This window comes from Furipterus horrens, unplaced genomic scaffold (genome assembly GCF_987537825.1).
Source record: "Furipterus horrens unplaced genomic scaffold, mFurHor1.1.pri manual_scaffold_1, whole genome shotgun sequence".
NCBI classification, from domain to species: domain Eukaryota; kingdom Metazoa; phylum Chordata; class Mammalia; order Chiroptera; family Furipteridae; genus Furipterus; species Furipterus horrens.
The window spans coordinates 24,181,161-24,205,094 of NW_028327171.1; the positions used below are offsets into that span (position 1 = coordinate 24,181,161).

The 23,934-nt window shown below is 38.5% G+C and overlaps 1 protein-coding gene across 1 annotated transcript in view; it reads right to left on the reverse strand.

The window, feature by feature from the left end:
* VEPH1 (ventricular zone expressed PH domain containing 1) overlaps positions 1-23,934 on the reverse strand; it is a 205,981-nt gene that overhangs the window by 130,053 nt on the left and 51,994 nt on the right. The window contains exons 5-6 of the mRNA XM_090272057.1: positions 13,134-13,300; positions 5,701-5,910 (exon numbers count right to left, since the gene is read on the reverse strand). Coding sequence (XP_090128183.1) covers positions 5,701-5,910; positions 13,134-13,300 — 377 coding nt within the window. The remainder of the gene's footprint in view (positions 1-5,700; positions 5,911-13,133; positions 13,301-23,934) is intronic.

Sequence of the window (23,934 nt, forward strand, 5' to 3'; positions counted from 1 at the left end):
CACATGCCATGAGATCATTTGTAAAGAGAATTTTAAAACAGCTCCTTTCTGTTTCCACCACAAAGCTCTGCTGCCTTGTGGGTCTGGCACATGGGCAAAAACCATGGGTATGGAGAACATGCTGCACACCAGTGTGCCTTCTAATGAGACTCTGTCCTAATGAGCATTTGACTATTAAACTAACATTGTTTCAATTCATTTGAGACTTAGGCAGACAGATGGAACACATGAATTCAATTCAGCTTCTCAAGTACTCAAAGTCATTTCTAAAGGAGTCTCTTTGCCACGTTGACCTATGTTAGGAAAGAGAGCTGTAATAATTCCAGTACCCAAATAAGTGGGTCAAGACCACTCGCAAAACTGAGAACGTCTAATGGGTGAAGAAAATAATGAAAAAAATTAAAAGCTTCTAGAATAGAAACATTCTATTTCAGTTCTCCATGGACAAGAAAAGTTAGTCTGGCCTACATTTAATTTAAACCACTTCGGATTTAGTTAATGAGCATTTTTAAAAATGCTACAAACTTATTTGTGCAGATTTTATAGGTGGGAAGCTGGGGACCACCTGCTCTTTATGAAAAGCAATGCAATTCCAGTGCACCCAAGAAAACAGGCTGATTTTAAATAATCAAATTTTTACAAAATGTTGCTTTATTGTTGTTTTTGCTACTCTTATTCCCCTTAGGAAAAATGATCTACAATATAAATATAAAATAGATACACATTCCACTATGAGACAAAAAACAAAAAGCTACACATACCAGTTATTTCCTGAAAAAGAGAAAGCATATAACTGCTTCTGCTTTACACCTTTAATGATACATGCGGTCGTCTATGGTACATTTCTTTTTCTGTCTGGCCTTATTTTGACTTCTCCCATGCATATCCATCTATTCAAACTCTTCCCTTGGAGAAGCAGAGAAAAAGAAAGCCATTTACCTGGCTGCTATCTTCCCTAATTTGTCTGTTAGGCTTAAGTTTCAGCCCACATCTAAATCCCACATCTAAATACACACAATGAGAAAGCCTTGAGCAACAACTCCCAGTTGCCCCAGAATCAAACTTCGGCCTTCCCATTTTCACTCTCCACCCAACAGCTATGCACTGAAAATAGCTTGTGAGTCAGTGTATAGCTTCCTATAGTGACACAAGAATTGTATGGCTATTAAGCATGTTTCTGTGTAAATCTGGGGGGAAAAAATCCTTGAGGTAATTTGGGAGATAGAGAAAATAAGGAGCTATAGGGTTATTTTTTATTTTCTACAGCTTCCTCCTGCTGGGTGTAATGTGGATGGAAAAATCGTGATGCAGCTACCAAGCTGTTGAAGCAGTCTGCCCACTCAGATGGGCCCTGATTTGAAAGACGTGAAAGATGTGCCTGTCTGGTTCCCATAGCCAGCCCTGGAGTTCTTACACCTGGCTTCACATAAGCACAGAAGGTGAAGCATACATCAATTAATAACTTGTATGACCGATTCTGAGTTGAATCTACCCCTGGGTCTATCTCTGGCCTGCATACTCCCAGGAGACTTTGTTCTTCCTCTTAAGGATCAAACAATACAGTTTGCCAGCGCCAGGCAACGAGGGGTGATGAAACAGTAGGCTCCAATTAGGCACAGAGTTTGTATTTCAAAAGTTGGAGCAAACTACTCAAAGTTGGGTTAGTTTTTCTGCATTTCCAAAATCTTTTAAGTCTTAGCAACAAAATAATTTGATACTTGGTACCCTTGCATACATCTGAAATTTTTACTTCGGTGTCAAAGAGAAAAAGTTTAAATTTAAAGTCAATTTTCAGATGAGGCCAGGACAGGATGAAGAGAGGATCCTAGGGCCTGAGGTCACTAGGGTTCTATTGAAGCAGGGAAGCTAACAAAAGGAACAAAGGCCCCAGGGTCTACCCCACCCCTCCCTTTCTAAATTAGAACACCGTGGATATGACCTGTGGCTAGATACCCATCTCATGCCCATTACCACCCTCCCAATTTCCTGGGGTAAGAAACGGTTCAGACAAACAAAAGCACTCTCAGCCAGAGTTGACAGCCATGTTGAGCTATATCGAGGTTTTGAGGTCACTCCACCCTTCATATCACCATGCCACCATCCAGAGAGGAAGGATTGAGATGAGCTACACTGATGGCTATCGCCCCCCACCCCTAACGTCAGAGATCTCGACCACCTCATTTCCTCCCCTTGCCCATAGTTGATAAAAACCTCCACCCAGACCCCCTCAGTGCGACTAGCTGAATGAGTTTGCCCACATTTCATTCTTAAGTGTCATTTTAATAAATCTGCTTTGTTAAACCTCTCTGTCTTGCTCTTAAATTTTTTCCTGCAGAGTGGCAAGACCCTGGACACAACCATTGGGTTGAGGCATCCTTTGGCCTCCCTGAGAGCCCTCTGGCATTACTATGACTGTCTTATAATCTAAACATTTCCATATCTCATATATTCTCTTGTCCTTTTATCTTACCATAGACCAAGCTTTCTAAACAGAAAGTGGTGGGCTGTTTCAGGGCAAAGTTCTTGCTGCTCCCTTTTCATTGCAGTTTCCTCCTCCACAGGTGTCCAGTGCCCCACACTCAACTCTGCCGTCATGCCCACCTGGAAATGTATTTCAGTAATTTCCTGCTTCCTTTTGCAAAGAGGCTAGGTAGAAATACACATACATATATATCTTGCCTGTTGATTTTGGTCCTTAGGAATATGACTCCACAAGATTTTTAGAAAGTTGAATGGGTTTACTCAAATTAAAGAGTCAATAGCTGCTTAGACTACTATAATTATTTTTAGAATATCTGAGCTTTAGCATTCCTTAAATTTAAAAGAAGGACTTTCTAGAGGTGATATTTAGGCATTAGAAACAAATAACAAGGGGCATTATTCTTGAGTAAAGGAGCTTGACTGCCAATTATAGGTCATTACATCAGTTTATCCTAAATGAAATTAGAATAAAGGAATCAAAGAATATCAGCCAAAAGGGAGGTAAAATAGTGGAAAGCATTATTTTTAAGAGAAAAAGACTCTGAAATGAAATGATTTGACAATCTGCAATAGAGGCATTCTTTGTCTTCCATAATTTTTTCTGTCCTTCTCTCTCAATTACCTGGGCATGTGGCCTCCTGAATCCAGACTCCATCTTCCAGCCTCCCTTGCAGCTAGGTATGGTCATGTGCAACTTTGTTTTATTTAGTCAATGGAATATAAATGATAGATGGTGTGTGAATGTCTGGAAAAGTCTTTTCCCCTTTCACCTTCCTGGTCACTGAAATACTGACTTGATAGGTAAAGATGAGTAGCCATCTTGGACTATGAGATAGAAGCCTTGTGCTCTCTGGTGTGCTCAAAGATGATAGAACAACAAAGCAGAAAAACCCTGTGCTTCTGCAATATGAAGTTCTAGACTGACTACCTTTTAGACTTTTTTATGTTCAAGAGAAATAGATGCATATCTTTGTTTATGCCACTGTTGTTTTGAATTTTTGTGTTACTCCCAGCCACACCTAATCTAAACTGTTGCAGTTTCCAGTAGTCTGGAAAAGTTTTATCTGATTAGCATGGCTTGATGTATTTGTGACAAAAAAAGAACACCATTAAAGTACAGGAAAAGTATACTTTTTAAAGATTCCAGGGCAGGGTGGGTAACAGACAAGGCCTGATTTTAAGTTTAAAAGAGAAAAATACTTTAAATACATTATGTTAAAAGATCTCAAATACTGATCTACAAACAACTGCATTAGAATTACCCTGCCAGAGGGTCCCATAAATCCAGAGTTCTGGGTCCTTTTCCTGGAGATTTTGACTTAGTAGGTATTCTATGGTGCCCAAGAACTAATATTATTTTAAAAGTTTCTCATGTAATTCTAATATCTGGATACATTTGGAAATATTTGCTCTAGAATTGTTCTCCACTGGGAAGTTGAATCAGAACCACCAAAAACTGTTTTTTCTCTGTCAAACATAAATGCATCCACGAGCACATGCGAATCTGAGATTGGGGCAAATGGAGAGAGAGAAAGACAGAGACAGGAGAGAGTATTTTAATATTCTTAATTCTGAAGTAAGTGATTCTTAATGCTATTCAGACCCCTTCTCCTGTCTGCTCTCATCTAGAGTCACACAAACATCACCTAATTCTAAGATTTGCTTTGGTTCAGAAAAACCTACAGTGACATAGCTGTTACATGGCTAGTGTTTCGGTTTTTGTTTTGTTTTGTTTTTAGTAGATTAGAGTTTCTGTGGGAAGTTTAGTCATTTCCAATGTGCATTACAACACTTTAATGAATCACGAATGTATTTGTGACAAAAAAAGAATGCCATTAAAGTACAGGAAAAGTACACTTTTTAAAGATTCCAGGGCCTCCCACATCAGAGGTTGAAATTTTTGGTCCATAAAAAAATCTGCAAGGTCAGCAGATTCCAACAACTGTCAGTCGAAATTTGGCTTAAAAGCACATGGGCACATCAGCAGGTTCTCCTGGCAACAAAGGTGACAACAGCATGGCACGGGCAAATGTTAGCAGAAAGCAGATTGTGGCAGGCATGAGACATTCCCAACAGTAATGAATAGAAAGGGATTAAACTAAGTAGCATGTCCCTACCAAAGCAATCCTTTTACAAAATCCATCCTCATGCTGACATGTGCAGGCTGCTTGGGAGCCCAGCCCTCCCACATTCCTTGGGGAAGCTAGAGGAGAAAGCCCTGCAGCAGGAGGAAGGCTAGCATTCAGCTAGCTCTCCACAAATCTCAGCAGAACCAAAGGTCCATTGGAACACCACATTTGAAGAGTGTTAAGAACACTGAAGATCTAATTCCAGCTGAGACACCAACTAACTGCGTCTGAATCTGGGTAAGTCACTTAACTTTCCCAGTTTTAAATTTCCTCTGTATAGAATCAAGGGGTTAAACTTGATGAACAATGAAATCTGTTTTCAGAGTTGTACAATTTTATATTTATCTTATAGGAAACTATAATATATGTCAGTGGGTAAGAGTAAAAGCTTCCCTCTATTTTTTATTTTTAAAAGATAAAAATCCTAAATCCCAATATAAAACCATCAGACAGACAGGCATTTGTGTGTGCATATGCATGTGCACACCCTTTAGAACTTGAACTTCTGGAAACTTTTTCTTAGTCGCCTAATTCCCACCAGCTCTGATGGCATTCTGTTGTGCCTGCTAAAAGATTCCATTAAGCAAATATTTAGGCTAGGACTTTTAAACATATACAAACATTTATTTCATTTTCCCAAGCAACATCATTGAGAGGGCTCAAAGCATGCTTCGTACAGGCCCTTATTGATAGGATAGCTAGGGACTCTCATTAATAATAGGTAGCCTCTGATTCTGTGCTTACTGATGGTCTGTCTCCTGGGTTATGCAGAACTGTGATGAAAAATGAGATGAAACTGTTTCATTGGTTGTTGTTATTAAAAAGTGGTCTTGAATCTGTCATAGAGACATTTTAACCTTTCCTTTTTTTTCAGGTGACACTCAGCAATGAAATCCTCACTTTCTGAACCTTCCACATAACCCTGCTATAATGTGCCCTTGATCCAGAGGCCATTGTCCATGCAAAAGAACATGAGAGAGAGATGGGAACTCTCACAAGTCCCAGGGAAAATGCATAGGTCATAGAGCTTCAATGGAGTGAGTGCTAATGGAATTCAGGGAAATGGAGAGAGAAAAAAAGTTAAACTTACTTCATCCACATGCCCAACAGCTCCATAAATTCTCGCCATCTGTCCAATGAGGTAGGGGAATCTCTCACCAATCTCTTTCAGCATTGGAAGAAAACCGTTCAAAGCCACTGGTTCATAGCTTGCTATCTCTATGAGGATGTTTAGGATAAAATCATTATGGATCGAGTCCTTCAAATGCCGAATTAAGAAAGGTATAAACTTCTGAACTACCTACAAAAAGAACAGAGAGGAAAAGACAATAAAGAGAAACAAGGAAATTTAGTGAAACCAAAATTAATCTAATATTTTTTGTATTAAATCTGAACTCAACACATTTTGAGATTATTATCCTTGTTGAAACTGAAGCAAATCTCCTAAGTCTGGAATTTTAAATTTATAATAAAAATTAGAGGCTTCAGTTCCTTTTTCTTTTAATCTGTGCTCTGCTAATAAAGAATGAAATTTACAAGTGCTTAGACAGATGCTGCTATTCATAAATCATGTTTTGACATGTTAAATCATCAGAAATGTTATATTTTCTTCCAACCACCATGAGAACTACAATTTAAAGGACAAAGTATGTAAGATATCCTTGATGATTTTAATCAAAGCCTTCAAATTGGATTAATATGGTTTAGAAACATTTAATAGTAAGAATAAGAAAACGGCTCACATTTTTTTAGTTTTTGATTTTTATCACAAAAATGTAATAAGATAAAAATTATTAAAGTAAAATAGTTTCTACTACATTACCAAATATCCTAATATTTCTTTCTGCATTTTAATGCTTTTATGAATATAAAGATGCAATCATTCATATTAAGGAAAAGGTGAATTTTTGTAGGATAAAGTCACTATGTTAATAGACAGACATGTTGCCTATTGATAATTTAATAAATTGTTTTGTCTGCTAAAGTAAAAGGTTTAGAAAAGACAACCTGTGGAAAACTAAACAATAAAAGCAATAACTATCTGTTCATTCATATTTTTACTATTCTTGTTTCTTTTGTTTGTTGTTAGTTTGCCTTTTTAGTTTGTTACATTTTTTGTAAGATAGACTTGAAATGTAGCTCCCAGTATTAAAACTGAGCCTTATGCACAACTCAGCCTGCTGAACTCACAACCCGCCCCTTGCCCCAAACCTGCTTTTCCCGCCTCTCTAGCCACAAGTGTCTCCTTTCTCCACAAGTGACACTATTATCTGCTTGGCAACTGAAGTAAAAAATCTGGGACTCCTTCTTGATGACTGACGTTTTTCCTTAGTCAGCAGCTCAAGTCCTATTGACTCCACCTCCCAAATATCCCATAAATCTGTCCACCTCCCTCATTTCCATTCATCCATCCATTCACTCATTCACAAATATTCACTGAATCCTTTTTATTGGCAAGATAGCATACTAGTTTAAGTGCTGGAGTTACAGTTGCTAACAAGGTAACAGGCTCCTGCCTTCATGAAATAATTCACTATCTAGTAAAGGAGACATTTAGTAAAACAAAAAGTTACAACAAAAATGCTTATAAAATTTATTAATAAATTTCATTCATAAAAAATATGGGGTGTTGTGAGACTTTTCCAGGGTTCTAATTTAGGCTAGGGGTCACGGACATTTAAGCTGAGGCCACTGATCCAATTACTCCTCATATGAGTTATTCCAGCAGCTTCCTAACTGTTCTCCCCGCCTACAGTCTTGCCTATCCAATCACTTCTACACATGTGGCCACAATGGTGACCCTCTCCTCTTTACAATATTTCACTCATTTACCATCGTTCTTAAGATAGAAGCTTAGCATACCTTTTCTGAACTGCCCTTTATCCATCTTTCCAGGCTTATCTCCTCACCCACTTACTCTACCCTTTCCCCATTCAGGTCTCATTATATATCACATACTTCAAACATGTTGAATTCTCTAAAGCTTTTATTTATTTATTTATTTATTTTACAGAGAGGGGAAGAGAAGAAGAAAGAGAGAGAGGGTGAGAAACATTGATATGAGAGAAGAACATTGATTGGTTGCCTCAGAGAGGTACATGCTCCAACGGTGGACCAAATACACAACACAGGCAGGTGCCCTGACCGGGAGTCTTGTGGGAGGACACCCAACCTACTGAGCCACACTGGTCAGGGCTAAAAGCTTTCTTGACCCACTAAATTTTTCTTTGCATCTATGATTTTACTCATGTGACTCACTTTGCCTGTGATTCTTACTGCCCCAATTTTGCTGGATAACTCTTAGTTATTCTGGAGGCCTCAGATTAGCTGTTTTTTTCTTAAAAAGCCTTCCTTTACTTTCCCTCTCTCAGTCAAGTGCCCCTGCTGAAGCTCCAATCATACCCTAAATTACTCTGAGCAGGTCCTTTTCATGATTTCTTCTTATTGCTGGTCTAGATGTGTGTTTTGCAGGCTGGATTGAAAGTTCTACAAGGTCAAGAATCATTTCTATTTTGTACACCACTGTATACTCAATGCCTAGCACAGAGCCTGGCTAGCAGGTCAGTGAATCAGTAAATATTTGAGAAACACATCAAAGAAAGGCAAGTATAAGTGATTTCACAGGGTAACATTTGGGTACTCCCCCCATATTTGTGAACAGTTGTATATAATGTTTAAACGTATATAAGTCATGTGCTATATACAGCACAACAAACCGAAACATAAATAAAATGATCCTACATGTAAATTTAAATTTTCTATTCATATCTAGAACTTGTGGAGGAAAGGACTGGGTTGGTTTCTGGTTAATTGTACAGATTAATGAAGAGTTTAATAAATGCTGTCTGTGCATTGGGAGCAATTGTATATCTGTCCTTCAGGAAAAACCATGAGAGATCCCTGGCACATATGGCAGAAGTGTCAGCCAGCTGCTCTGGGTCAGGGCAGCACACTTAACCTGATGCTTTTAGAAGTGGAAAATGCTTACGCATTTCCTGCCTCATTCTATAACATTCCAGTTTCCAATCCTTACTCTTTATGTCCTATTCCTGGAACACCAAGATCTCTGTGACATGTGCTTCCAGCCATGCCAATTTCATTTAAATTCCACCCACACAGCCCAAGTCATGCAAGAGTATATTCTGTCTGTTGCTCTATAAATAAGAAGAAAAAGAAAAAGAAAAGAAAAGGAAAAATGAACAAGAGAAAAGAGGGAGAGAGAAAGAAAAAAAGAAGGTTCAAGGCAAATATATATGCCAGACCAGAGTTGAATGCATAAAAGAAGCAAAGAGAAGAGACGCCTCGAACAATATAAACAAAGTGATACCAATTTTACCAATTAGACAAAAGTTGATTATTTGCTATAGTTTCCTGATAACCCAAAGTCGATTATAATGGTGATAGAAAAGATCGGTATTTCTTGAAATTTATCATGTATGTGAAAGGGAAGTGGTGCTTTGGCTTTTAGATCGATTATTCTTGGATGAGGAAGAACTTTACTTTCCAAACACAGGGCATTTCTTTAGTCTGGTCTCTTCAGTGATGCTTCTCTGGGAGCTCCTTCATGTCTCGGAAAAAAGCCTTGTCTTTGCCAGACAATATATCATAGTTGGCTGGCAGAGAGCAAGCTGGCATGGCCTTTGTTCAGGTCATAAACTCCATTCCATGGACAACTGCCAAAGCTCCTAAACTGGTCTCCTAGCCTGAAGTATCTCTCCTTTCTGTTCAGTCTCCTCACTGCCATCAGAGTCATTGTCCTAAAACCCCATCTGATCATGTCAAGACATCAAAGGTTTCCTGCAGCCAATGGCCAGAACCCAGTGCCACAGCATTCCAGGATCTCCATGGATGGGCAAATATGCTGCCTTTTCCTCTATGCACCCTCTGACTCAGCAACATGTCACTGATCACTTACAGTGACTTGAACACAGAGAAGTCTCATACTTTCAAAGTTGATCTCAAATGGTTCTGCTTCTGGGAAGCCTTCCTTCCAGCAGGACCTGGGGTTAAAGTACACATGGAGGCCCGAAGACTACACACCCAAATATTCAGTAGCTATTTTAAAAATTCTCTATCCTTCTCCCTGACATATATACATCTTTATAGCAATGTTTGGTCTCTATAGAAGGAACGGGAAGAAATGACACCTAGCTTTCATACATTTCCCTTCTTTTCTCTTCCTACCCATGGCTGTGCCCTGCAAGGAGTCTCCTATGCGTGTATGTGGATACTCCAGCCCACACATGATGAGCCCACAGCTCATCCAGGCCACCCCTTGGGCCTGTGGGGTCACACTGTTGGCATGGTCTATCCTTGGGAGAACAGACCTAGCTATCAGGCTTGTACAAGCCCTGGAAGCAGGATGAAGATATGTATGAAAGAGATTCTGAGTTAGGTAAACTGTGTTTAGCAGGTAGGGGAGTAGATGGGAACTGGGAACAGGTCCAGATCAGAAACTTCTAGAACAAGTAGCCTAGGGAAGGGTCCTATCCCTGACTTCTCTGGTCCTTCCTGAGCAGGATAGATTACTGCCTTTTTTTTTATTCCATAGCAGTCTGCTGACAAGTTCAGTATCTTGTTACTGACCTGAAATGTTGTAGACACATCTCATCACCCCAGGTTATGGTCACCTTGTGGGCAGGGCCATCTGGAAACATAGCACCATAACTTAAATGTACAGAATGAAAGGTAGGCCTGTTGTGTGTGTGTACATGTGTGTGCATGCACTCTCTCTAACACTCTAACATTATCTTCTTAATGTTCTGCAACTGACATCTTATTTTAAATACCAAAAGTGACCTCTGAGGAATGTCAGATTGGTGATGCCACGTATGGTGCTGTGGGATGAGGTATGTAAACAGAAATGCTCTAGAAAGGAAAAAAGACTCATGGACATGTGGTGATTGCTGGGGGGAGGGGTTTATAAGGGAGCAAATGGTAATGGAAAAAATACAGTAAAGATTAAATAAAAAATTAAATAAATAGAAGTGCTTTACACTGCTGAGAGAAAAATCCTAGAAAATGACCCTCTTCTCTCAGGTCTAGACCACAAAAGTAGTTCCTCTGGGTCTGGACATTAATCAACAGAGGGCTGAACTTGCCACTTGTGCTACTCATCTCTGGGTAGTTAGGGCTAGCAGTCCTTGTCCTAAAGATAATAACAGATATGCTCATATATGTTACTAAATTCTGTTCCTTTCATTGGCTAGACTATAGCATAATTTGTGGCAACCAAGAATACAGACTTAGCTCCAGAAGGCCACTCAGAAAATTGACCACCCAGCCTCTTCCTTTAAATGGACAATGAGGATTCTCTAGAGCTTCCAGCCATGAATCACTAACCAGGAACTGACTGTCTTCACCTAGAAAAGATGGTTTCCTGAGACCGGGATTCCCAGAGGGCAGTGACGATGGAAGGGAACCCACCTGTACTGCCAGCCACATGGAAGTTGATGTTGAAGCTATGCCATGTTTGCAATATCATGGACTACTCAGCCATACATGGAGAAGATATTTCTTTCAAGGGCCAACTGTTGACCATCCCGCCCTTGAAAGCCAGGTTATCACCAGTCACAGAAGGTGGGTAGTGAGGGCAGCATTCAAGGAAGTATGAAACAGTCCTGCCTGTTGCCCTAATAGGAGAACCCAAGCACTTGACCTCTGAGTTACAGAGCACTGGCACAGCTTTTATGCAGAAAGAAAAGCTCCATTTTAATCCAAATTTCACAAGGTCAAAAACCTCTTCATTTAGCTTTCTATTTCATCTGAAATTAAATGAATCAGACAGTCATTGAAAGCCTCAGTTTTCATTTCTGATCGTTGCCACGTATTTCACTGTCCTCTCTCAGTAAACCCTTTCACTGTATTCCTCCCATTCCCTTTGCCTGCTGTCTAAGGAACAACTTAAGAGAGACGGGTCAATCTGGTGCTCCCTAGCCCACTGCCTATGCACCTCAGCAAACAAGGGTGAGCTAATGAAGAGCTAGTGGCTGAAGGAGGCAAGGAGGGGCTGCCTCAACATGAAGGGGAGCATTGTTGGGAAACAAAGGGTTGGATGGTTCTCCTGTTGTAACTTCTTCCCACTAATTAGGATCCTGGCATGGGATGGGGGTGTCCATTCACATCACTGTGGCTGCTTCCTAATCCCTTGCTTCTTCATTCTGGGATCCACACTCAGCACCCACAGTACCTACAGGAATCTGTTTTCACCCTCTCCCCATCGTACAGTTAAATTCTTCTCCTCTTGTCTAGCTCATCTTTCTGGCTACCATCTTCTGCTGTGGCCCTGGAACCATCATTTGCTTTACCAAACACAGCCTTGCAGCTTCAAGTTTTTGGTGTTTTGAGGTCAAAAGATCTCATTCGCTAGATTTAGACTGGGTTTATGATATAGCTTGGCCTGATCCCTATGGCATTGGGAAAGTTATCTAGCCAGTGTCAGCCTGCAGATAAAGGAAGCCAAAGCCAGGAGTCAAATCTGAGAAGTGGGAATAGAGAAACTGTTCTGTTCACATTATTTGAACCCCTAGATCAAGCCTCATTTGAAGGTTTTCTTCCCATCACATTAGCTAATCAATTCCTTTTCTTGTTTACACCACTGTGGATTGGGTGTTCTGTTGTTGATAACCACAAGCATTCTTATTATTACAATATTTTACTTGGATCCAAAGAACGATAACTTATTTGCTATTTAGAAAGTGAGCCTTTGCTCTCAATGTGGATCGATTTCCTCATGAATCAAGGCATGCAAAGATCTTTCCCTCCGTTCTATCTGAGAAACCATAGATTCCTAGGATTGCATGGCCACACTAAACTTCAGTAAAGCTGCCCTTCAGTGGCTACAGATATGCACATTTGTTGTGTTTTACTATTGTACCTACGATAGTTACTTTTCTGTGTCAACTTCGCTGGGTCAGTGGATACCCAGATATTTGGTTAAATATTATTCTGGGCATCTGTGAGAGTGTTTCCTGATGAGATTGGTGTTTAAATCAGTAGAACGAGTAAAGCAGATGCCCTCCCCAGGGTGGGTGGGTCTTGTCCAATCTGTCAGGGGCCTGTGTTGTTCTAGGACAACAGTCCTCTGTTGTTCTCAGACTGGGACTTAGCCATCAGCCCTCATGTTCTCAGGTTTTAGGACTTGCACAAGAACTCACACCATCAGTTCTCTTGTTTCTAAGGCCTTCAGACCCAGTCTTGAATTACATCACTTGCCTGCTGGGTACTCAGATTGCAGATGGCAGGTTGCGGGACTTCTCAGCCTCCATAATTGCATAAATCAATTCCTCATAATAAATCATAAACACACACACACACATAAATCCTATTGGTTTTGTTTCTCCAAGACAGTACCCAGCTTCTGCCATCACCTCCTGACTTTTATGATTCTGGAAAAAGCGGATGAGTGCTTTCATTTAGAGTGTATATAGATACATGAGAGAATTAACCTGAAGTATCCATCCTGTTCACATACCCAGAAACATGCCTGGCTATGGACCATCAAGTACATGATGTACTCTTTACCTCTGATTGCTTTCTCTTTGTGGCTACGTGCAAAAGCCGTAGGAGATGGTACTGTTCTGGTTGTTCCAGCTGAGACATCAAGGCCAAGAGTTCTGTCAGATGTCTGTTAATTGGATGAGGCTGTTTTTCATACACAGCAGGTAACACCCTCAACAACATGGTATTACCTGTTGAGAAAACAATAAAGGGAATGATAATTATATCAATCCATGAGCACTAGAAATAAAATTTCTGTCAATGCAATAACCTGTGCACTTACACATTAAATACCATGAGCCAATGTCCAAGTCTTCTGCTGAAATAACATTGTACAATACCTTATGCTACATATTCCAAAAAATCACAAAAGTACAATAAAACAAGTCCATAAAAGAGAATATTTTATGAAATGATCAGTATTATTATCTAATGAAAAATTTTCCTGAGTAATGCACCATGGGGAGAGAGGGAGCTTTGACAGTAATCAGACCACACCCTTGAGAAGGAAACAGTTCTGGTAAAGAATTCCTGATGCTGTTTAAGTGAAAACTAAGCAGTGTCATAAGCATGAAAAGAAATGAAACTGAACAACAAAAAACAAAGTGCAGAGGAGTATATTCACATTCCTGAGAAATACCAGGCACATGATTTAGACAATGGACATATGGAAACTATGCCTTATTTTTATGAATAGTTAGGAAAGTAGCAATGCAAATTAAAATCCCTAATTTCTGCACTGTTTCAAAGGAAGTTTAGAGTCAGCTTGTTTGTCACATGTGATTTGCTTCAAAGACATGTATGAACAACTGGATTTAAAATGGCAAAATCTCAAGAATAAATATTACATAAACTAGAGGGATTTATCTGCAAACAACATATGGGAAACATCTGCCTATCACTTTATGGTATGGATTTTTTTCTCAAAATCCTCTCAAGTACTTAACTGTCTCAGGAGAACTAGCTCCTATGGATTTCTTGAACAAGAATTTTCTTGCTTCTATTTACATTAAATTGGACTTTGTATATAGAAAATATACACGGAAAGAATCACAAAAGCAGTGATTACACATATGTAGACCTTTATTAAATGGTGGGGACAAGCCCATATATAAAGGACATTTAGATATGAGAATAAAGAAAAGAAGATCAGCATTTTCAGAATGTCAATGACTAAATTTAATGAAAGACTGATTCTGGATCAAACTGAATGTATTTGAGAGACCATAAATAATGAGAATTGCTTTTTGCACACGTGGTTCATAGAATTGATCTCAAACAGATTTTATCAGATGCCCATAGAGTACAAGGCGTCGGAAACATTCAGGGTTTTCTTTTAAAGAAAATGTTGTGTCCATTGAAAAATATAGTTTTATTTTGTTTATTTTTACTAAGAGCTTTTCCTTAAGAGACCAGAAATTTTAAATGTATACAGAACACATTGTATCATAGAATTGAGTTATGTAGAAAAACTTATCAACTCTGATCAACTCTGATTCAACTCATGATGAATGGGACTGTTGTTGGAATTCAAGATAGGAAATTGGTGCAAGGATTTTTGGTACAATACTCCCTCTAGGCCCTGGGAGCCTTGAAGGGGAAACCCCAGAGTAGTCATTTTTCAGCTGACTTGAATTTTGAGCAAATAATGCCAAAGTAAATGCATAAGAACTTTTTTTTGAATGAGAAATTGATGAGGCACTTTGGTGTAGAAATTCTATAAATTCCATTAATAAATTAGTATATTTTTTTTAATTATGAAATATTCCAGGTATTAGACGAATGCAGACATTAATATAAGAAACACTGGTGCATCTACCAACCGCTTTGTCCAAAGTTAACCTTATGCCATAATTGCTTCCTGTCCCATTCATTTCTTTTTCTTCCTAGAAGGAACCACCATCCTGATGATGGTATTTATCATCTTCATGAATGTTTTTACACTTTAATTGTATGTGTCAATAAGCATTTTATAGCATTATTTTGCATGCCTTAAATTTTATATCAATAGTATCATATTGAACATATTTCTTTGCAACATTTTTTTTCCACACTCAACATTACTTTGAAGTTTTATCTTCAAGAATCTTTCCATTTATTCTTACAGCTGTCTGTAAGATATGTATAGATATGCAACAATTTATTCATATACTCTATGGTTGAAAGATACATTATTATTGTTAGTTGTTTTTACCAATAGTGTTTATTTCTGTACTTATTTCTTATTTTTATACTTATTTCTTTGTATTCTGACCTCAATTTTTATATTTATTTCTTTTTGTTCTGAGCTCAAGGTGCTTAGAAATCACCCAGGAAACTTGTTAAAAAACAGATACTGTTTCAGCAGATTGAGGGTAGGGCTGGAAAATCTGAATTTTTACCAGTTTCTAAGATGATGCTGATGGTCCTTAGACCACATAGTTAAGTAGCAAAGCTGTGAGTATATCCTTGTGAATTAATTAAGTTTCTAGATCTTCTGAAATCTTTTTGCAAAGTGGTTGTAATAGTTTTCTATTGCTGCCATAAGAAATTACCAAAAACTTAATAGTCTAAAATAACACAAATTTATTATCATATATTTCTATAGTGCAGAAAGCTGACACGTGAGCCTCACTGAGCTAAAATTTGGATGTTGGAAAGGCTGGGTTCCCTCTTGGAGGTGGTAGGAGGGAATCTGTTTCTTTGGCTTTTCTAGCATTCTTCGGTTGGGAGTCCCCTTGTTCCATCTCCAAAGCCATCAAGATGGCATCTCTCTGACCCTGCTTCTCTTATCACACTTCTCTGATTCTCTCTTCTGCCTCTCTCTTCTACTTTCAAGCACCCTTGTGATTACCCTGAGTCCATCTGAATAATCTAGGACTTACTCCTTGTTTTATATAACAACCTTAATTCCATTTTCAGTGCAACAAAACACACTGTGTTCACTGGTTATGAGGATTAAGATGTGGACATCTTTGGGGGGACATTTTTCTACCTGTCACTATGATTATAACAATTTACCAGCATGTTTCTGTTGCTCTACATCCTTGCCAACATTTGGTTTTGACAGACATCATTTTTTTCCCACTCTGAAAGGGTGTAAGATGATATCTAATTTTTTGTTTTAATTTTTATTTCTTTAATTACTCATGAGGCTGAGCATCCCTCTTTACATGTTTACAGATCATTTTCTCGCATGATTTGGCCATTCATATCCTTTGCTTACTTACAATTGGGATGTTTGTGGGTTTTTTTTTTTTTTTTTTTTTTTTTTTGTAGAAGCTCCTTATTTAGTCTCGACATTTTTTGGTTTATCAGTTTTAAAGTTGCAATCTTAATCTAGTTAATTTTTTAAATGTCTTTACTCTATGGTTTATTTTTGTTGTTATTAAGAAACCTTTCTTTATCCTAAGTTCATTAAACTTTTCCCTATATTTTCTCCTAAAAGTATTATGGTTTTGTTTTAGTATTTCTCTTTAATCCATCTGGAATTTACTTTTGCACATATGAGAAAGGGATCTAATTATATATTTTTGCATGTTTATTATAAACAATGGTCCCAGATTCATTTATTAAGTAGTCATCAATTGCTTCCCTTGTGATTTGTAATATCTCTTTCCAATATAAGCTTTCCCATGTGTCTGGGTCTGTTTCTGAGTATCTATCATATTTTCAGCAATTGCACATTTTCTTAATTACAATTAACTTTATAATAAATCATTATATCTCACAGGGAAAATTTATTCACCTTCTACTTCAAATTCTCATTGGCTCCTTTGCATAAATTTTACTAATAGTTTGTCAACTTCCTTGAAAAACTAAGTTGGGCTTTTATTTTTTCCACATTAAATGTACAGACTAATTTAGGACAACTTTGTGAAATTGAGTCTTTCCACTAAAGAACATGATATAGCCTTCCATCTGTACTGATATTTTTGTTATATAAGAAAGTTTTATAATATTAGCTGTATTTTATGTATCTTTTATTAAATTGATTCATAAGTATCCCATATTTGTTGTTGCTATTATAAATGGAAGCTTTCTTTTAGAAATATATTTTCAGTTATCTGCTGGTATTAAGAAAGTAACTGTTTCTTTTATGTTGATCTTCCACTCAGCAAAACTTGCTCAGTTCTCTTATTAATAGTCTGTCTTTAGATTTTCTTAATTTTTTTTTCATATGGATAATCAACTCAGAATAATAGATGCCAACTTTGTTTCCTTCCAACCTTATTCCTTATGTGGCTTACTTTTGTGTTTACTGGCGGGGACCTCCAACACTTTGATGAATAGAATCAGTGTTCATAAGTATCCTTTGGTTATTCTTGTTTTTAAGAGTATGTTTCTAAGGATTCACCATTTATGTATGTATGAATATGTTTCTATAGATTTTTGGTATTTATGTTTTATCAGTTTAAGTTGCTGTTTCCTAGTTTGAACATGAATGAGTGCTGAATTTTATTAAACAAATTTTCTGCATCTGTTGACATGACTATATTTCTCCTTTAAATTGTTAATGTAATAAATTGATGGATCTTCTAACATTTATTCAATCTTGAGGTCTTGAAATAAACTCAACTTGGTTATGAGTACTTTTATGCATATGTTGTTGGGTTTGTTTGGCTAATATTTTACTTAGAGCTTTTGTATCTATGCTCTTAAAGGACACTGGCCTGCAATTTCTCTTTCCTGAATGATCCTTGTCTCTTTTTGGCATCATATTTCTAGACATATAAAAAAATTTAGCATATTTCTGCACACTCTATTCTCAGAAGCAGTTTGGATAAGATGGCAATTATGAGTTCCTTGAATGTTTGATTAAACTTACTCATAAACCCTGGTGATGCTCTACTTATTTCAAGTTGAACTTTAAATTATGTAGTTTGTTTCTGTATCTTTTTTTGTTTTGTTTTGTTTTGTTTTACATTTGAGTGATCAGTTATGACTGAAATGGACTTGATAAAGAGAAAGGTATGTTAAAATGTCTCTCCATAATTATAGATTTGTCAGTTTTTCCATATAATTCTGTCAACATTGGGTATGTATAAAAAAAACTGGTTTACTATGTAATTCTGAGTTATCTTCTTGAAAGTGTTTCTTTTGTCATAATTTAATTATTTTCCTTTGCCTTAAATTCTATTTTTGACTGATAACATAGCCATACTAGTTTTTTAATAGCACATGTTTGGTATATTCTCCGCCCTCTTCCTTAAATTTATTACTTACAACATTTCTAGATTCTAATGTTTTACATATGGCTCTTGTAAGTAACATATAGCTGGGGATTTAAAAATATATACCTATCTAAAAGCCTTTGTCTCAACTGAAAAATTTTTCTTATTAATATTTATAGTGATTATTGGTATATTTGGATTTAGTTTTACTACATTATGTTGTGCTTTTAATTTATCTTGCTCCATGTTTTTCTTCCTTTCTTCACTGATTTTTATTGACTAGATCATGTTTTTGTTTGTTTGCTTTTAATTCCCTCTATCCCTTCTGTTTGGAGGTTCTATTTCCTTTTGACTTTGGTGGTTGTTCTTAAAAAGAGAAACATTCTTTAACTAAAAAAGCAGAATTAGTTTCTCTCTATCATCCTCCTGAACAATGAAAGGATTTTAGGATACTGTTGAAGAATAAATTTTGGATTATTTTCTTAGCTTTTGCTTCTAGTTCCTTAATATTCTCGTCAGCTTTGCCTACTTTCCCATTTAACCCAATTTCTTGATTTTTTTTTAATTCTAAAAGTTATATTTGATTCTTAAAAAAAAATGCATCTAGTCTTTTTCTTCTGATGTTTTTTTCTTTTCTCAGGTTTCCAATTTCTCCTTGAAGATTTTAAATAATATAAATACACTTATTTTCTAGTTTCTAACTGATATTTAAAAAAAAAATAAAGTTGTTGGGAGAGGGGTAGTTAATCCTTTTAGGTTTCTGCTGATTGTCACTTGTAGTGGATTGTTTCCTCATATGTTTAAATGTTTTTAATTGTAAATTTATTTTTACAGTGGCAGAGAGCATACCTTTAAATCTGGAACATGCGTGAGGGTAGGGCCCAAATTACAAATTCTTAGGGGCTCTGTAGAGTTCCATCAAAGAGAAGCATGTTTACTTTTCACTTTCTGGTGCTAGGGCAGAGAAGAGGGCTACAACCTACCTGGGAGTGTGGCTTTGGGTGAGGGTCTCACTTCTTACCCCCCACCCTGGCTTAAGCTTTGCTCCGCCATGGTCACTAACATTTGGCTATTACAGAACTGATAACTTCCTTCCAGGGGTGCTCCTCTGGTTTACCCCTTTGGCATACCCCTCTGGTTTTGGCTCCTTCTCTATCTTTGGCCCATGAATACTTCCCTTATTTGGGAGTGTGTGCTTATTTGTATATTTAAAATTATTATTATAATTTAAACACATTTCTAGGTGTTTTGTGCAAAAAAGTTTTAAGTTTATATAGACCTCCATATATTGGCAGAAGCAAGAATCCCTAAATTTACTTTAAAAACATGATTTTTGACTCTAAGTCTAGTGGAAAAATACAATTTACAAATAATATTAGGTTATTAAAAACATACCTAAAATCACTTTATTCCTTTCCACCAGCTCTTTGTCATTTTAGGTTTACCCGTTTTGGTGTGTTGTCACTTAAAAAGGGTGTTTGGGGGACTTCTGGCCAAGATAGAGGCCTGGGTAGACACGCTTCACCTTCCTCCACAACCATAAAAAGGAATACAAATACATCAAGAATAAAAACAAACATAACTACCAGAAAATTGAACTGCACAGAAGTCCAACACATCAAAGATATAAAGAAGTAATACTTGGCTGGTCCGATGGAAATGGGTTATCAGAAAAACTAAACTAAAAAAAAAAAAGCTAGTGTCACTAAAGAAGTAATACTCATCCACACAGGTAGGCGGGGTGGAGCCAGGGCGGAGAGGACTCAGTGTGGCAGCTGTGGCAGCAAAGTAGTAGCTGTGGCTGGCTGGTGGAAGTGAAGTCACATATTATAAAAGTCAGGATGGACACCTGGGATGCGATCTCAGCCCCAGACCAGATTGTGCAGCTCACAGTTCCAATACCGGGGAAAATAAAGCCTCACTGCTTCTGAGGCTTTTTGGGGGCAGCAGAAGAAACTGCCAATCTCTCATCAGAGTCCATTTGTTTAGAGGGGACCATGGTCCTAAAATGTCTGCAAGCCAACACACTCTGGGAACCATAACCAGGGATGCCAGTCTCACATAAGAAGCAGAAGAAGAGCCTGGAAAGGGGGCAAGTGCTGAGCAAGTGGCATTGTTCCCTCTCCGATCCCTCCCCAACATACAGCACCATAACGTGGTAAAATGGGTTGCCCTGCACTGATGAATACCTAAGGCTCTGCCCCTTACAGTGTAATAGCTGTGACAGCTCTACCTAAGACACAGAGGCAAACACAGGAGCCTGTCAAGTTGAGGATACAGAAAAGTATGGCCTAAAAGAGGGAGCAGATCAAAGTTCCAGTAGGAGAACTAAGCGACCAGGAGATAACCAACCTAACAGATGAAGAGTTCAAAACACTGGTGATAAAGGTGCTCACAGACTTGACAGACATGATTGAGTATGGCAGACACATACTCAAGGCTATACTAAGTGAAACAAAGGAAAATCCACACAAAACCAATGGCGGGGAAGCTGGGGTTCAAATCAACGATGTGGAACATAAGGAAGAAATAAACAGTCAACCAGTACAAAATGTGGAAACAAGAATTGAAAAAAATGAGGAAAGGCTTAGGAACCTCTGGGACAACGTTAAATGTGCCAACATCCAAATTATAGAGATATCAGAAGGAGAAGAGGAAGATCAAGAAACTGAAAACTTAGGTAAAAAAATAATAAAGAAAAACTCCCAAAATTTGGCGAATGAAATAGACATACAAGTCAAGGAAACACAAGGAGTCCTAAACAAGCTAGACCCAAAGAGGACCACACCAAGACACATCATAATTGAAATGCCAAAGGTTAAAGATAAAGAGAGAATCTTAAAAGCAGCAAGAGAAAAGAAGAGAGTTACCTACAAAGAGGTCCCTATAAGGCTATCAGCTGATTTTTCAAAAGAAACTTTGCAGGCAAGAAGGAACTGATAAGAAATATTCAGGAATCAGACTTCCGGCCAAGATGGAGGCATAGACAGACACACTGCATTTCCCTCCACAACTAAGAAGGAATACAACTACCTCAAAAATAGAACAACCAGAAGTTCCAGAAAATAAAACTGCATGGAAGTCCAGCAAACAAAGATATAATGAAAAAATACTCATCCGGACAGAAGGGGTGGAGCCAGGGTGGAGAGGATGTGGTGTGGTGGTGGCAGCAGTGGCAATAGTGGCAGGCTGGCAGAAAAAGCAGTCACATGTTTTAAAAAGTCAGTAGGGACACCTGGGGAGCATTCCCAGCTCCTTACTGGACCTCGAAGCTCATTGTCCCAGCACCTCATTGCTTCTGACTGTGCAGACCAGTGGGGATTGGGGTGCAGGCAGAAACTGCCAGTCTCTCAGCAGAGTCCGCTTGTTTAAAGGGCCCCCAAGGTCCTAGAAAGTCCGCAGACCAACCCATTCTGGGAATGACGGACAGGGCAGCAGCTAGAGGGGTGCCAGTCTAGTGTGGACGTGGGAGAGGTACCTGGAAAAGGTGCGATTGCTGGGCAGGCGGCATTGTTCCCTCTTGGACCTCTCCCCCACATACAGTGCCACAACATGGTGAAACAGGTCACCCTGTACTGATGAATCCCTAAGGCTCCACCCCTTACAACGTAACAGGAGTGACAGCTCTACTTGGGACGCAGAGGCAAACAAACACAGAGCCTGTCAGAATGAGGAGACAGAGAAGTAAGGCCCAAAAGGGGAAATGGATCAAGGTTCCGGTGGGAGAACTAAGCAATGAGGAGATAGCCAGCCTAACAGATGAAGAGATAGACAACCTAACAGATGCAGAATTCAAAACGCTGGTGATAAAGATGCTCACAGTCTTGACAGATGTACTTGAGTATGCCAAACACAGAGGAAGTGAAGGCTAGGCTAAGTGAAACGAAGAAAAATCCACACAAGACCAATGGTGAAGGGAAGGAAACCAGGGTTCAAGTCAATGATATGGAACATAAGGAAGAAAAAAACGGTCAACCAGTGCAGAATGAGGATGCAAGAATTGGAAAAAATGAGGAAAACTTTCCAAATTTTGCGAAGGAGACCCCGAAGGGACCACACCAGGACACATCATGATAGAGATGCCAAAGGTGAAAGATAAAGAGAGAGTCCTGGGGGTAGGAAGAGAGAGGTGGAGAGTTGCCTACAGTGGGGTACCTATAGGACTATCAGCTGATTTCTCAGAGGACACTTTGCAGGCAGGAAGGGAGAGGCAAGTAGTACTCAATGTGATGAAAAGCAACCTACAACCTAGATTACTGTACTCTACCCAGCAAAGCTATCATTTGGAATGGAAGGGCAGGTGAAGTGCTTCACAGACAAGGTGAAGCTAAAGGAGTTCATCATCACCAAGCCATTATATATGAAATGTCAAAGGGACTTACTTAAGAAAAAGAAGATCAGAACTATGAACACTAAAAGGACAACGAACTCACAACTATTAACAACTGACCCCCCCCCCCCAAACAAAAACTAAATCCAACTAAGCAAGCAATCAGAATAGGAACAGAATCATAGGTACGGGGATCATTTGGAAGGTTATCAGCTGGGAGGGGGTAGGGGGACAAATGGGGAAATGGTGCAGGGACTAAGAAGTATAATCGGTTGGTACAAAATAGACAGGGGGTGTTAAGAAAAATATAGGGAAGGGTGAAGCCAAAGAAATTATATGCACAACCCATGGACATGAACTAAGGGGGGGCTGTTGTTGGAGGGAACGGGGGTACTGGGCAGAGGGGATCGAAGGGGAAAAAATTGGAACTAGTGTCGCTGGTTCGATTCCCAGCCAGGGTACATGCCTGGGTTGTGGGCCAGGTCCCCTGTTGGGGGTATGCGAGAGGCAACCACACATTGATGTTTCTCTCCCTCTCTTTCTCCCTCCCTCCCTTCTTCTCTCTCTAAAAATAAATAACTAAAAAATTTAAAAAATCTTACAAAAAATGGAACTACTGTAACAACATAATCAATAAAATATACTTAAAAATCATACTCAAAGCGATGAAAAGCAAGTACCTACAAGCAAAATTACTCTATCCAGCAAAGCTATCATTTAGAATGGAAGGGCAGCTAAAGTGCTTCCCAGACAAGGTAAAGCTAGAGGAGTTCATCATCACCAAGCCATTATTATCTGAAATGTTAAAGGGACTTATTTAAGAAGATCAAAACTATGAACATTAAAATGACAACAAGCTCACAACTATCAACAACAGAATCTAAAAAAGAAAAACAAAAAACTAAGCAAACAACCAGAATAGGAACAGAATCATAGGTATGGGGGATCATTTAGAGGGTTATCAGCTGCAAGGGGGAAGAGGGATAATTAGGGAAATGGTGCAGGATTAAGCGTAATTGGTAGATACAAAATAGACAAGGGGATGTTAAGAATAATATAAGAAAGGGTGAAGCCAAAGAAGTTATAGGCACGACCCATTGATATGAACTAAGGGGTGTAGGATTGCTGGAGGGAAGGTGGGTACTGGGAAGAGGGGAGCAAAGGGAAAAAAATTGGGACAACTGTAATACATAATCAATAAAATATGCTTACAAATAAATAAAAAGTGTGTATGTCTGGGTAGCTCAGTTGGTTAGTGCATTGTCTGGATTCACCAAGGTTGTGAGTTAGTTCCAGGGTCAGGGGACATTGAAGAATCAACCAATGAGTGCATAAATAAGTG